We start from the raw sequence: 14,489 nt of genomic DNA on the forward strand, positions 1-14,489 counted from the left end.
CCTTTTCATGAATGTGTATGTGTCTGGCAGTTTCTACGTGTGTGTCAGTCTCACCTCGTCTCCACTGTACTGTTTCAGACAGTGTAAGAAGCGGCAGGTGTTCGCCAGCCAGAAGGAAACGGTCTCAAAGTCATCTCCTCGTTTCTGATGGGAAGAGGAAGAACAAACTGGAGTCATCTGTTACAGTCACACTGTTACTCTATCACACCCACTCGAATTCAAACATCCTGCAAATGACTGAGAAACAATATTTAAAGGGTTGTTTCAAACAAATTATAAAAAACACATCTCCCTTTGTCTTCTCCAGCACCTTCAAGGACCTGCTCTGTTGGATTTACATCATCAGTAAGTATGTATTTTACATGAGCATCACTGACAGACAGACAGACAGACAGACAGACAGACAGACAGACACACACACACACACACACACACACACACACACACACACACACACACACACACACACACACACACACACACACAGTGTACATACCTTCAGGATCTTCTTAATACTGTTGATGGTTGAGGTGAGCAGAGTGCGGACCTTCTGGTCATCGTTGACATAATCTGCGTGTCTCAAACACATGAACAGGATGTAGGCCGGCAGACCTGGGATCAGATTCACGGCTACACCGCGAGGCTTCAGCTCTGGAGAGGAAAGAAGAGGAATGGGTTCAGTGATGGACTGAGGGGAAACATGCAGTCAGACAAAGCCTCGCTTTCGACATGAGGGTTGATGATTTCAGATTGGAGCCTTTGTTTCTAATCGTCCTGCAGTATCGTCAATTTAAATCATACCTCAGACTTTGTGGATTTTTTGGCATCAGGCATTAGGAATTGGCCGAGCGTTTTGCCTGCCTGATTTTTTAGACTCAGATTTTGCTCCTTTGGTCATTTTTCCTTGGATTTTCTTGGGCTTGTTGGGTAAGTAGGCTACGTTTGTAGCCAGTTTGTCATGAGGTCTTACCCAGGATGAGGTTCTTGACCAGTTTGAGTTCATCCTCCTTCTTGTACTCTAGCATCCCTTGGAAATCTTTCTCCCTGCGAGGAATGTTGACAGGGTGGATTGGTTCGTCCACCATCTGTCCTGGAGACGTCTGTCCCTCCGCCTGACCCGCTGGAAGAGAGAATAGGACAACAGTCAAACAACATACTGAACTCCAGCACTCAGACACACATACATACAGACAGACTCTGAAGCTTTTGCAGACTGATAAAATGTCCTGTACCTCCCATCTCTCCAATCCTCTTGGAGTAAACCTTCAGCTGCTTCTTGAGCTTGCGGATGGTTCGGTCCTGCTTCTCTAGCTGCTCCATCAGATCCTGAGAGAGGCAACAATGATGGAGAGACAGAGAGATGGACAGAAAGAGAAAGACAGGAGAGAACAGTGAGGACAACTCAAAAACCTGTGACTTCTCACACTACTTCACACTGTCGCCCTCCAGTGGTAACAAAGAAGGGACACGTTTGTAAATCTCAGCTCTGCGTTGGAAAATGTGAGTCTTAGAAAATCAGACACAAGCAAGCAAACAAGAGAGGTGGAAGGATTCTCAATCAACTTGATGTCTGCTCTGCAGATTGCTTTTCTGATTGAACACGACTGGCTGTTAGAAAAGAGAAAAAGGTGCTGAGCTGCTCCGCTGTGAGTTAGAAGACACTGCTGTGGAGAGTTAGAGTGATGCTCAGCGCCACTTCAATACACACAACCTCAGTTAGTACAAACAGATGCCAATGCACATGCAGGCCCACACACACACACACACACACACACACACACACACACACACACACACACACACTCCGTCTCTACATACAACCATCCGTCGTAAAATGATGACTCGAGCCTCTCGGGATGCTGTGGGGTCATCAGCCAAGAGTTCCTGTCAGGTGACACCATCCACACAAGTGAGTGTGTGTGACACAGCGCTGTAGTGGCTGCTTCAGCTTTGCTACCCGTGGCCCTGGTGACACTTCATTGATGTGTATGCATAACACGGGGACGATTACAGGTATCTCTACATCAGAATCTAAATCTTTGTGTGTGTGTGTGTGTGTGTGTGTTGTTGTTGTTGATGTAGAGCAGATTCTGGATTGTAGGATCTGGACTGATTTATTACTGTTCTGTGCTTCCCTTAAACCTGAAATCAATCATGTTTGCATCATGTAGACTCTTACATGCTGCCTGTATGAAGGACTTCAGCTCTAATGCTGCAGTATCTACACAGCTCAAAATGGTCCCCAAAGTCCTCCTCCTCTGAAGTCATTCTGCCCTGACTGCCAATGCCAGTCAAGTAAATAATACACTGGCATCCAAGTTATTTGGTTGGTTGTTGACTTTTCACTCTGCTCAAAGGCTCAATATAAACAATAAAGCAACAAGCATCACTGTCTTTGTATCTTTGTTGCACTTTTTCTTTGTACAGTTTTCAGTATTTATGCTAAGCTAAGCTAACTGGCTGCTGGCAGTAGCTTCATATTTAGTGCAATGTTACAGATATGAGTCATAGCAATCTCTCAATGTCCTCCAGACAGCAAATAAGCAGATTTTCCCAAATGTTGAATTACTCCTATAAGCCATACCCAGCAACAACAACAAAAAGATGTATCTGATGTAGTGAAGGCACAAAATAATCATTTTTGTGTGTGTGTGTGTGTGTGTGTGTGTGTGTGTGTGTGTGTGTGTGTGTGTATGGGTGTGTGGGTGTGTGTGTGTGTGTTGCAGCGTACCAGGTTCTCGTTGGTGAGTCGGGTGATCTCGTGCTGCAGACTGGCTTCGATTCGGGCCTCTGGAGGCAGCTGGAGGTTTTGGGCCAAGAGCTGCTGCTGACGGTTGTTCTCCTCCTTTGCGTTCTGCAGCTCACCGCGCAACGCCTCCACCTCGTTATTGTATGTTCTCCGCTCAGTCTGCAGCTGGTGCTCCAGCAACCTGTGGTGGGGAGGGAGATGAGACGGCGAAGGGAGGACCAGCGTGCAAAAAAACAAAACAAAGGGATGAGGGGAAAGGTATGAGGAGGTATGTGGCAGGTGAGAGGATGTGAGGGATGATGGTGAGGTAGATAAGACAGACGACATGAACAGGAGAAGGGAAGAGGAAACAAAACCAGCATTAGTGTGAGTCAAAGACCATAAAACGGTGAGGTTTCACCACAGTGTGGAGATGGAGGACAGCAGCATGCTGTGCAGCCCAGAGCCCAGTCTCTCTGAACACCTTCAACAAATCTGCTGAGTCATTAAACTTTCCTGAAAAGCTGAACCGAGCCAGCACTGTGATCAGAGGTCAGGCTGAGCGACCGAGCAGGAAGAGCTGACAGAGGCTCAGTTTTGAGTTTCAGATCCAAACTGTTCGTGGATAGTTTGCCAACTTCACTCTCTGTCAGTCAGTTACATCAGTCATGTGCTAATTAGTTAACCAAAGTTCAGTGAGACTCCCACCTGAATTAATACTACCACAGCAGTAAAACAACGTAAATGGCTTGAGTTGTCAGACGGTTTGTTTTTAAATCTGTGGAACAAAGCAGCTTTCCTCACTGTGTCCGGACTATGTAGAAAGCTCTGCAGTGAACACACGAAGCTCGAACATTTAACAGGCCGTCAGTGAAACCAGGTTAGTGGCAGGATGAAGACAGATCCTCACTGTGTTAGCAACCTTGTATAAATGACTACATATTATGCAACATATGTGGGGAATGGGGAATTTTATATATTTGTTATACTACATGCAACCCTGTAAAGTGCTGTGTGGGAAGAGTGTGACAACCACAAGTGGGAAAAGCTTGTGTCGTGCCAAAAATATAAATAGTACCCACGTCGACTTCACGATTTGCTAACTCACAACACCCAACTTATTTATTGCCATCTACCCTGGCAGGGCCCATGTCATGAGCCCCGGGGCCTAAAACTGAGCAGCTATACAAAATAAACAGGAAGATTGATACGAGAGGAAAGTCTGTGAGGTTGATAAAAGTGTGAGAAAGAAAAGTCCAGAGAAAAGGCAAACATGCTCAAACATCACACTTCAGTTACACCTCATGGTTTCCTTTAAGCCCTGATTAACCAGCCACAGCTCTCCGTCCTCATTCAGCTTATGGAAGTCTGGAGCGGCAGATCTGACCGACACACAACACAGAAAGGAACATGAACAACACAATGACAAAAAGGAAAATGCGGAATGGTTGGGAGGGACGAGAGGTGTGCACAGACAACACGAGGATATCTTTATCTGTGTGTATGTACGTGTGTGTGCATGGACTGCAGCGTATTTGAAGATACAATACATGGAAAGGAAAAGCTGGAAATGTTTCTGTCTCTCAATACAATCAAACTTTAGTACTAGATGATATGTTTTCTGTTTATTGCACTGCTGATTGTAACAGTGGTGGAGTCTACTGTGTGTGTGTGTAGCTTGCTGTGGACTAAACGTTCTCTACTGTACACATGTATGACACTGTGTGAACAAAGAAGGCCACAGGCAGCAGAGAGAGCGAAGCAGGGGTAAAGGCAGTGATGCACAGTGCAACTTTTTAGGCAACTGATGACAAAAGCAACACAGTTACTTGAATTATACTGGAAAAATGTTTTTGCTTAGAAACAGAGAAGATGTGTGCAGTCAGCGTCCTACTGTGTGTACAATAACAAGTGTGCATCAAGTACATGTTCGCTTTAACATCGTGATGACAATGTTGCTGCATTTTGAGGCCAACGAGGTGAGCGGAACTGTCGATAGAAGGAAGTCAACGTAACAAACGGAGCTAAAAACATGCTAAATATGATGCAGATATTTCTGTGTATCAACAATTCAATTCCTTAAAAGTGTTCTGTGCATCTCTGCTTAGACAAACAAAGAAACAAATGGGCTTTCATGCAGGTTTTTATGCCAAACTCATTCCATGAAGCTGAGACAGGAGGCCTCCCACATCAGCATCAAACCAACACTGCTGGATGGTCCGTGTGTGAGGAAGTCTCGATGTTGTAAATCTAAGTGTTAACAAAGGTTCAACAGCAACTGAAGATTATGCAAATACATCTCTCGCTCAGTTTCCATGCGTTCATGCTGCACATATTGTTAATGTTGTACTGTAAACAAGGAGTTCGGCAGCATCTCCGAAAACAGAGCAGAGCTGCTGAAGCCACTCAAACATCCTTGTATCCTTGTATTGTTTCAATAGAAAACTATTTTAAGTCAGCTTCAGTTTAAAAAGACTCTGCTCTTGTTCGTGCCGAACTATAAAAACCCATGCACACCTGGGAAATCCTAAAAGTCGACTCCAAAGCCAAACACACATTCCTTGACTTCAAATACTGATAAAGACAGCACGTTAGATTGTAAGGGAGACCTTAACTGTAGAGCTGCTACTTTATTCCACATGCTGTTAGGGCAGAAAACGCAACGCTACCCGAGCTTTCATCGGCACCAAGACGCAGAATCAGCTGCTTCAGCTCAGTAATATCAGTCACGTGTAACGTTTTCAGCGTGGCCATGCATGCTCTGATCCATGATGCATAGGCCACGTCTCATTGGTTACCTCAGCCTACTCAGGAGATCACTGACTTCCAGCGGCTTACGCATGAACCAAGGGGATCTGCACAGGACAAGGCAGTGTTCACAAACACACATTTCTTTACTGATAACATGCTAATAGCAAGAATGGAACAAGAGCTCGGTAAGATAGAAAATTTGGAGAAAAAGACGGAGTCTGGGCTTGGAGTGAACGGATGAATGTTGACCTGGAGACTGGGAGGAGCACTGGCTGTGATGAAGTACCTGTTGGTGTCCTTGAGGCCAATGCAAGCTTGCTTGAGTTCATCGGCGTCCTTCAGTTTGGACACATCCTCAGCATAGACAGATGGCTCTGTCATGGTCTCCTAGAAAAAAGCAAACAAGGAAAGATAAATGAGAAAGAGCATCACCACACTGACAGAGTGACCTGGCTGCTTCAACTGTTTGTGAGGCTGCATCATGAGTCAGATCAGCCACCATAACTGGGGATTTTCATACAGTTTAGCTGTGTGAGACAGTGGTTTCTTGAATGTGAGTTTACTCCGCTGTGGGAAGTCAGCATGTGTGCTGCTGACTTTACTCTGACAGTCATCAGCCAGCTGGAGCCTCAGGTTGAAACAGTGACAAGCCATCAAAGGACGCCTCGGTGACAGCCGTCCATCTGCAGAGAGCGTCACTTCACAACAGCCGCTGTGTGACAGCTTGACATGAAGACAGGACTCATTTTCTCAGCACCACAGAGTGACACTGGGAGCCTGAATATCTGTGCAGCTACAGTATAGCAAAGCAGAGTCTATTTCTTTAGTGAGTCAACAGCAATATCAATAACTCAACACCTACATTTACAGCAATAGTTAAACACCACCGCTGTCCAGTGCACGTGCTTCTTTGAAAGACAATTTTCAAAGAAAATTGCCAAAAATCCACAGCCTGCGATTTCAAATTCAACCTGCAGAAGGTTTTCAGTCTGTGGCGACATCACATCCATCCTTGGGGTGTGAGTGTACTACAGATAGCGTTCACAAGGACAGATGCAGAATGGCTGCAGTGAAACAGCTACCGAGCAGAACTCTCAGTGACCTTTACTGACGCAAACTGTCCATAAAGGCATTCACCCAGATGAAGGACGAGACAGATGAGACAATCAAAGTAGAGTCTGGACAGCGTCTGTATGTAAAGCCTCTTATTGGAAGAACGCTGATCTTGTGTTTCCTCTGTGACTTTACGTCATAACTGCACCTGAGAGCACAGTAAGTGTGAGTTCTAGTGTGTGTGTGTGTGTGTGTGTGTGTGTGTGGTGTAACCTCTTTGCCTCAACCTGCTCTGTCCTTCAATCAAGTTAGCAATTTCCCACATTAACTTGCTTCATAAAACCCTAAATTAAATCCTATACTAAACTCTCTGGAACCTGATAGCAGCTTTGTTGATGTAGCTAAGGAGGAAACAACACTAAACAACAACCAGAAATCCAAGATAAGTCATCTACATCCTTTTTTACATCTTAAAGTTATTATCTCAAAGATTTTTATTGTCACAGTGGTGGTCAGAGTTTCACTTGTCCTCCTGCTTACTGTCACTGCGATGATGTAACAATGACTCTTCTGGATCAGCCTTCTCACTGAAGGAGGATTTACATACGAGACACACCATGTCAAGAGTCAAACACTCATGCATGATACATTTCTTTAACTGTACCTTCTCATCCTGTGGGAAAGCATGGATGGAGGAGAGAAGGTGGAGACAGGAGAGTTAGACACACAGTGAAAGGGTACAGTGAAAACATTCGCAACGTACAGTGTGAACATTCATTTGATTTCATGATGACTTGGACCCAAAATTAGCAACTAACTAGAGCCCGAGTTCACATGTCGATCAATTAAAGTTCAATTTAAACACAGTGTTTAAAAGCTAAGAAGAAGGTCTCCGATTTCAGGCTTTTTTTGCAGATATTCATGAAATACTAAAAACAAATAATGTTGGAAATCTGGGATAAGGATCACTGGCAAAGCGACTTTTAGGCTGAGAGAGGTTTTGGTCTGATCCCTTTGTTACTTTTTGGGATATTGAGCAAACAAATAGACAAACAGAGAAACAATATGGGTGAAAACATAACACACAAATGTAAGAAGGTGGATGCAAGTGAGCAGGTACCATCCACTCACATCCAGCTTCATTTAGTGAAAGAACGACAGAGCCGTGTCACCATGGTGCCTGGGAGTTTAACTAAGTGGACAACTGAAGGTTGAATTCCAGGAAGTGAAATGTTCCTCTACCTTGTGGTGCATGGCTTCCTTCTGGCTGACGAGCTGCGAGCGGAGGATCAGCACCTCCTCCTTGCGGACATCCAGCTCCTCGCAGGCAGAGTTCAGCTGCTCCAGGAGCACCTTGTAAGCTGGGGAGCCCGGGGCCCCGGCGCCTGTCGCCGCGTCACCCAGCAGGCTTTGCCTCATTTCCACCAGGTTATGTTTCAGCTTCTTGTTCTCTGACTCCAGCTCCTGACGCTGTCAGGTGAAAGAGTTCAGTGTCAGGCGTCAGAAACATAAGAACGGGAGGCAAATGAGGCTTTAATGAAACAAGATGTCTGGATCAAGACATTCTCTGGAAGCACTGAGAGAACATGTACGAGTGTTGCTGCATTTCGACTTCACTCTCCTCTGACTGCTCACCTTCAGGGACTCATATTCCAGCTCTGCACCTCGAGCCTTTTTAAACTCTGCGTCATCCTGAAACAACAATCAAACCGTGGTGAGGAAGAGGTGGCTGGGATGGAGACAAAGACTGTTATATACACAATGCAGCACAGTTTGACAAAGGGCTGGAATACATTTTTTAGCTTTAATCTAATAACATCTGTACTTACTAGCTTGCACTTAAACTAGGTTGTTCCATATGTATGTGTATATGATATTATAAGCTCTCCATCCGGTATTACTGTAGGTTTACAATCCTTTACACACCAGAATGAGGCTTACAACAACACTAATTGTTATATAATTCAGATATTTCAGAGTGCAGTGTGGGTGTAGGTACCCTGGCTCTAGCCCGCTGGAACTGCTCCTCTTTGTTTTCCAGCTCGTTGCGCAGCGACTGCTTTTCTTGCTCCAGTTCTGTGAGTCGTTTCTGCAGCTTGAGGGTCAGCGAGGTGTCCATTCCTCGAGTCACATCCTGCATGACAGAGAAACATGAGAACGGAGCGCAAGCCCCATGAAAAGGGTTTAAATGAAAGGCCATAAACTCCCTCGATGTCATGCCTCACTTTAACGTCAGCAATCACTTTGTGACAGCAGAACCCTCCTCTAAATGACTGGGATGTAATGCCAGCATTCTTACTTCGGCGGCACGGGAACCTTCTTCCAATTCGGCGTACTCGGAGTTGTAGGTGTACTCTGATTCGTTGCTGCTGTGAGTGGAATCTGTTCTCCTGTGGCCAGGCTTGGACACGTTCTACAAGTGAGAGAGGAAGTAAGCCTTTTATTTTCAGACTCAAGTTCCCTCTGCGGCACCTTCACAACGTAAGTGCAGCGACGCACTGAATGTTACAAACCAGCTGCTCTCTGCTGCTGTGCGAAGCAGAGAAATACTGCAGAGAAAAACTGTCAAGTACTGACTGTGTGTACAAGTGTCCCTCACCGTGGAAACCATCTCCTCCTTCAGGTCGTCGTATTTCTCCTCCAGGCGAAGGTGTTCTGTCAGGAGATTCTGGTAGCGAGATCGCTCCTCGTTCAGATCCGTCTCCAGCTGCTGAGTCTCCTGTGCGATCGCACGGGCCATTTTCTCTGACGGCACAAAATGTGCAGAAGAAGCAGTTAAAGAATGAAGCTCGCTGTGCGGTTCAGGGGACGATCACAGCATACGGAGTTTATTGAAGCGGTGATGTTTGCTCACCTGTCATCTGCTGACTCTGTTCCTGAATCAACCTGTTCAAGTCGTCCTTCTCTTTCTTGAGCGAGCCATTCTGATCCTTCAGCTCCGAGACCATCTATACACACGCACACACACACACACACACACACACACACACACACACAAGACAACGGTCATCAGACACCTGACTGTAACTCTTAACTCTCAAAAGATGCGTGAAAACAAGTGTTATCTGAAGACAGGACACTGGACAAAAACACAGAAAAAGAAAGAAAAGAACACAGAGCAAACACACAGCTCAGCGGCTACCTGACGAGCACACTACTCTATCTCCTGTGCTCACCTGCCTGAGGGCAACACTGCCCTCTGAGCCCACCACGTGCCCATTTCCCCCTGGTTCGCTCTGGCTCCTAAATCGGGGAAAAACTGTTTTCCTCTGATGCCAATGTGCAGATTTATGCAAAAAGTGTATTTTTTGATAGATATTTTTCCAGGAAGCTACGGGAGGTCGCACTAGTTAGGAGCAATTTCTATTGAACTTTGCTTTAAACTAATATTAGGACTTAAAAAATGGAAAATTAAGTGGAGGAGAGAAGACAAAGGAGGTTTTAAGGAGAGGAAATAAGCCAATTGTTTCTTTTATTCTACCACTACAAAAACTAGAAAGAGTAGTCTAAAAAGGGTCATATATGCAGCCAGCATCAATGGAAATACCTCTACAACCAAGAATAGGACAGAAAAACATATGTACTACAGTACAGAAGACAGACGGAAGGACATTCCTATATATACACTGTGCACAGGGAGATGGAGGACCACTGCAGGCAGGTGGACAGATATGGATCTTGATCCCTGTCTTACTTTCTCCATTTCGTCCCTGTAGGTTTGTGCCCAGTCCTCGATGGTCTTCTTCTCCTTCTGCGTGGCACTCAGCTCCTTCTTCAGCCTCTCCAGCTCCTCCAGCAGTGAGGAAACCTGGTTGCTTTTGTTCTTGGCCTCCTCCTCCACCCCGCGCAGCCGGCTCAGCTCGCCACGCATCCGCTCGGTCTCTGCTGTGTACGAAGTCTCCAGACTGACTAGCTTCTCGTTGACTGACCGGTTGTCTTTGCTCTGGAGGCGTGGGATCATAAAACGGGGAGGTCGTGACAAAAATGAATCAATACACGAGGATGTGAAAACAAACATGAAAGGAAAGGGAAACTCACCTGCTCGTCGATTCTCCTCTGCAGCTGCATGATCTTGTTCTCCATGCCTTTGTTGAGCTTCTTGAAATGTTCCACTGAGCGAGCCTCGATCTTCAGCTTCTTCAGCTCGCGCCTGGCCCTCATCCTGCGGATGCAGCACTGCAGGTAGACGATGGAGACCAGGCAGCGCTTGTACCAGCACCGAGCCAACCAGCCACGAACGTGCTTCTGGATGATCACCACCTTGTGCTCCCGCAGTAACTACAGAGACACAGTACACACAGAGACAGGTGTTAGACAATAACTGCAACATAAGTGTACAAAATTCTTGAAATCAGTTAATTTTCCAATTATTGATTCTTATTTTTTAAGACTGATTTAAAGCTTTAATAATGCGACTGTATTTTGTAGCATGTTGTGATGTGTTTCTTACCGCCTGGTACTTCTGTCGGGCCATATAGGCTCTGAGGATCGTCTGCATGACCAGAGCGGCAGCCTGCTTCTGCCTGTAGCGTTTCTTCGCCACACACATCCTCTGGTACTTCTGGATGATGGTGGCCGCCTGAGTGCGACGCATGAACTTGGCCAGGCTGAGGAGAGGAAGTAAACACGTCTCAACTAACATTTAGGATTTTAATATTACCTTAGACCTTTGACTTACTTGCATTATAAAACCAATGCAATCAGTCAAAAGGAGTCTATGCATGTGATTGTTCTGTCTGACTGGATGGAGGGAGGCGAACATCAGGTTCAGCTGACTCACCAGCGAGCCTGGTACCCTCTGGTGAACCTCTGGATGGTGATGGCAGCGCTGCGCTTGCGCAGATACTTCTTGCGCGCTAGCCAGCAGCGGATGGTTTTCTGTATGCGAATGCAGGCGGCGCGCAGCTTGTCCGCCCTCAACTTCTCCAGGTAGGCTACCTGGCCGGCCCTGAAGAAGATCTTGGTCTTACCAAACTGGTATTTGTCCTGGTCCTGAAGGAAGAAAGGAGCAGAGATGAGGAGAGTGGGCAGGGGAAACGATTAAAACAAAGGCAAAGGAAACCATTCTATACTCCTCACTTTTCATCTTTAAGAGGAAAAGCATAAACTCAGATTGTCTCACCTGCACTAGTTTTTCCATAACGTTCTTGCAGGTCAGCTTCTTGTCAGGTAACACGTCCTTCTGCTTCATCAGCACTCTGTAACGACTGAAGAACTCCTGGTACGTCCATCTGAGACACACACACATAAAAATAGTGAGAAAAGTGCTGTGACGGAAACATCTTTACCAAAAATAAATCTGCAAAGAGGAAAACAGCTCTTTTCTCCAAGGAAAAACACAACATAATGCACGTTTGGGCTGTTAAGTTGTGGAATGCAATCTGATATATTCTTGATTGTAGAAAACTTAATACTTTTTCTTTTCTGCTTCTATATATGATAGCCTAAAAATTTCTGTGGGGACAACGTTTTATATTCCTGCTGTGAAAATACTGTCTGCTCACAGTCTACATTTTTCAGCATTAAGAAAAACGCATTATGGAGACTAGTAAGAAAAGCAAGACTAGAATCCAGTGCAAGAGGCCACACAGAACAGACAGGGAGAAAGCCGATCACTTATGCAACTTGAGTGATGATGAATAATAAAGACTCTAAATTAGATCTCATCAATCCTGCACTGAGCAGGTTGGATGTTGTAAGGATGCATTCAGATGCTCTGCATGTACAGCAAACTCTCAGCTGCAGGCTTAATTTGCATTTGTCTTCAGCTGATGAACTCTCTTGAAACAAAATCTTGAACAACACAACACATATCAAACACATGAGAGTCTATGGGACGCGGCAGCAGTGTCACAGGGCTGCATCAGCACCTGGATGGGAAGCCTGCAGCAGAGATGCGGATGGTTTCCAGGACGCCGCAGGCTCTGAGCTGCTGCACCGCACGCTTGGGATCAAACCTGCAACAACAAATACCGTCAGTACGGCCACCGTGAATTACACCTGAGGTAAGATGATGGCTGAGAGAATATCAATATCTCTAGAACACAGAAAAAAGAACAAAGCTGGCACATTTAATGGAAAACACAGTCAATAGTATTAAACAGAGGAGGAGGACTCACGAGAAGGCCATCTTGAAGTCGTTGGGTTTGATGCAGCGTACATAGTGTGGAGTGGTTGCGTTCAAAGTCTCCATCAGCATTTGCAGAGAGTTACGAAACTACAAGAGAGGACCACAACCACCATCACCATCACCATCACCATCACCATCACCATCACCATCACCATCACCATCAGCATAATCTCTTCTGTAGTTTCAGACTAGGCTGAGTGCATGTGGAAAAAGCAGCTTTGGATAATTATCATTACAATATATAATCAACATCAAAACAATCAAAGAGACATAATGTGCTTGAAATCTACACAATGGATTAAAAAAGGACTGATCTGTCAAAACCTACTGAAACCTATTGATCATTACTAAACTGCCCTGGACTTGATCTCACTCCCTGCTGTTGGCTGTTGTCTTCAGTGTGCAGACATGTAACAGTGTGATCAGGCCTTGTAAGAAAACACTGGAGAGAAATGTATCAACCTGGCAGCCGACGGTCTTCTTGTGCTCCTTGCTGCTCTTCTGTCGGCTCTTGTCAGGTTTGACGCTGAGGCGGGTCCGGCCTCCGGTGCCAGGGACCTGACCTGTGGGGCTGGTGGCTTTCTCCTCGTCCTGGAACAGCTCCACCAGCAGGTCAAACTGGGAACAGCAGCCCAGGTATAGTCACAAACAGAGCAGCTGATGGCAGCATCAGACGCTGCACGCAATATTGGTTTACTGAGAAATAAGTTGATGACAAAGCATTCCACTCTGGATATACTGTTAAATTAAGTGCAAATAATAATAATAAATATTTCAGTTAAAATTGTCCTTTCTAACAGTCTCTTCTCCCAGTGCATGGCATGCATATGGATTCCTCTTACCTACTGCATACAGCCGAACCAAGCACAATGACAGCTTCAATTTGAGCATATGCCAACAAGCCTTAATAATTTGACCTTAATGTTGAAAACCATGTTGTTGACATTTTTCTGAAGATAAAATTCAACAAACAAGTCTAGTGGTCAGGTGAGAGCTAATAAGGCAGCATGTTCACACACAGACACAGCTGTAAAGCTGCTCGATAGTTTAAAGAGATGAGTGAGTAGATGTTGCTCGATTTGCTGATTAGTGTTTGTTAAACTCATTCAGAGTCAGAGTTGCTGCAATGTTATGAAAAGCCAATAAAATCAATGTAAGGTTACGTTTTGTCATATATGGAAATATGCCATGGCCATATATGACATAGAATTTGTCATGGTGTTATGACATGAATACATCATGTAGGATGTATGCCCTTTAGTAAAGCACACACACATCGGTCATGTTTCATATAACACTGAGGTTATATGAGGAGGATGCTGTGTTATGTGTGCAGCTTCAGGTCCTCCTGCTGTGCTCAGAGCGTTGCCATGCTGCTTCTCTTGCCGACGTCATTAAGCAGGACAGCCACGGCCACAAAGGCTTTACGTGCTGCTCGCTCTCAGCGTCACTCTGACAGCATAAAGATACCCTCCTTCCTTTGTCCCATGTTTTTATGTCCAACCCCTCCATTCCTCCTCCTAGAGTGCCTTTAGTGCTCCCCATGCAGCAAACAAAGGCACGCGCGCACACACACACACACACACACAACTTCCATTTCCTCAGTGCTGTTAGAGTGATAATAACACCGTGCCAGAGAGAGGGAGAGAGAGGAGGAAGGAGGAAAGAAGAGCTGCAGGCGGACAAGGCGTTGTAAGAACGCCTGTGTTTACCTTCTGCTGGCAGGGAAGGGTTGTCATGATGAGGACAGAACCAAACATACATGGACAACACATGGAGACAGAGTGACAAAAGAAACACAATGACATTAAAAGGAAAGGTTACCCA

At 45.4% G+C, this 14,489-nt stretch overlaps 1 protein-coding gene across 2 annotated transcripts in view; it reads right to left on the bottom strand.

Annotated features, from left to right (window-relative positions):
• Window positions 1-14,489, bottom strand: part of myo5aa (myosin VAa) — a 52,348-nt gene that overhangs the window by 7,037 nt on the left and 30,822 nt on the right. The window contains exons 15-34 of one of the 2 annotated variants that reach the window (XM_070971997.1): window positions 13,125-13,280; window positions 12,652-12,749; window positions 12,403-12,489; window positions 11,655-11,763; window positions 11,313-11,524; window positions 10,983-11,139; window positions 10,571-10,810; window positions 10,227-10,475; window positions 9,387-9,480; window positions 9,132-9,277; window positions 8,832-8,945; window positions 8,532-8,666; window positions 8,168-8,224; window positions 7,775-8,002; window positions 5,766-5,866; window positions 2,732-2,930; window positions 1,233-1,326; window positions 971-1,120; window positions 497-651; window positions 55-144 (exon numbers count right to left, since the gene is read on the bottom strand). In XM_070971997.1, the coding sequence (XP_070828098.1) occupies window positions 55-144; window positions 497-651; window positions 971-1,120; window positions 1,233-1,326; window positions 2,732-2,930; window positions 5,766-5,866; window positions 7,775-8,002; window positions 8,168-8,224; window positions 8,532-8,666; window positions 8,832-8,945; window positions 9,132-9,277; window positions 9,387-9,480; window positions 10,227-10,475; window positions 10,571-10,810; window positions 10,983-11,139; window positions 11,313-11,524; window positions 11,655-11,763; window positions 12,403-12,489; window positions 12,652-12,749; window positions 13,125-13,280 (2,871 nt within the window). Of the gene's footprint in view, window positions 1-54; window positions 145-496; window positions 652-970; window positions 1,121-1,232; window positions 1,327-2,731; window positions 2,931-5,765; window positions 5,867-7,754; window positions 8,003-8,167; window positions 8,225-8,531; window positions 8,667-8,831; window positions 8,946-9,131; window positions 9,278-9,386; window positions 9,481-10,226; window positions 10,476-10,570; window positions 10,811-10,982; window positions 11,140-11,312; window positions 11,525-11,654; window positions 11,764-12,402; window positions 12,490-12,651; window positions 12,750-13,124; window positions 13,281-14,489 lie in introns of both variants that reach the window. The other variant, XM_070971924.1, reaches the window with a different exon arrangement.

Source organism: Chaetodon trifascialis, chromosome 1 (assembly GCF_039877785.1).
Source record: "Chaetodon trifascialis isolate fChaTrf1 chromosome 1, fChaTrf1.hap1, whole genome shotgun sequence".
Taxonomy (NCBI): domain Eukaryota; kingdom Metazoa; phylum Chordata; class Actinopteri; order Chaetodontiformes; family Chaetodontidae; genus Chaetodon; species Chaetodon trifascialis.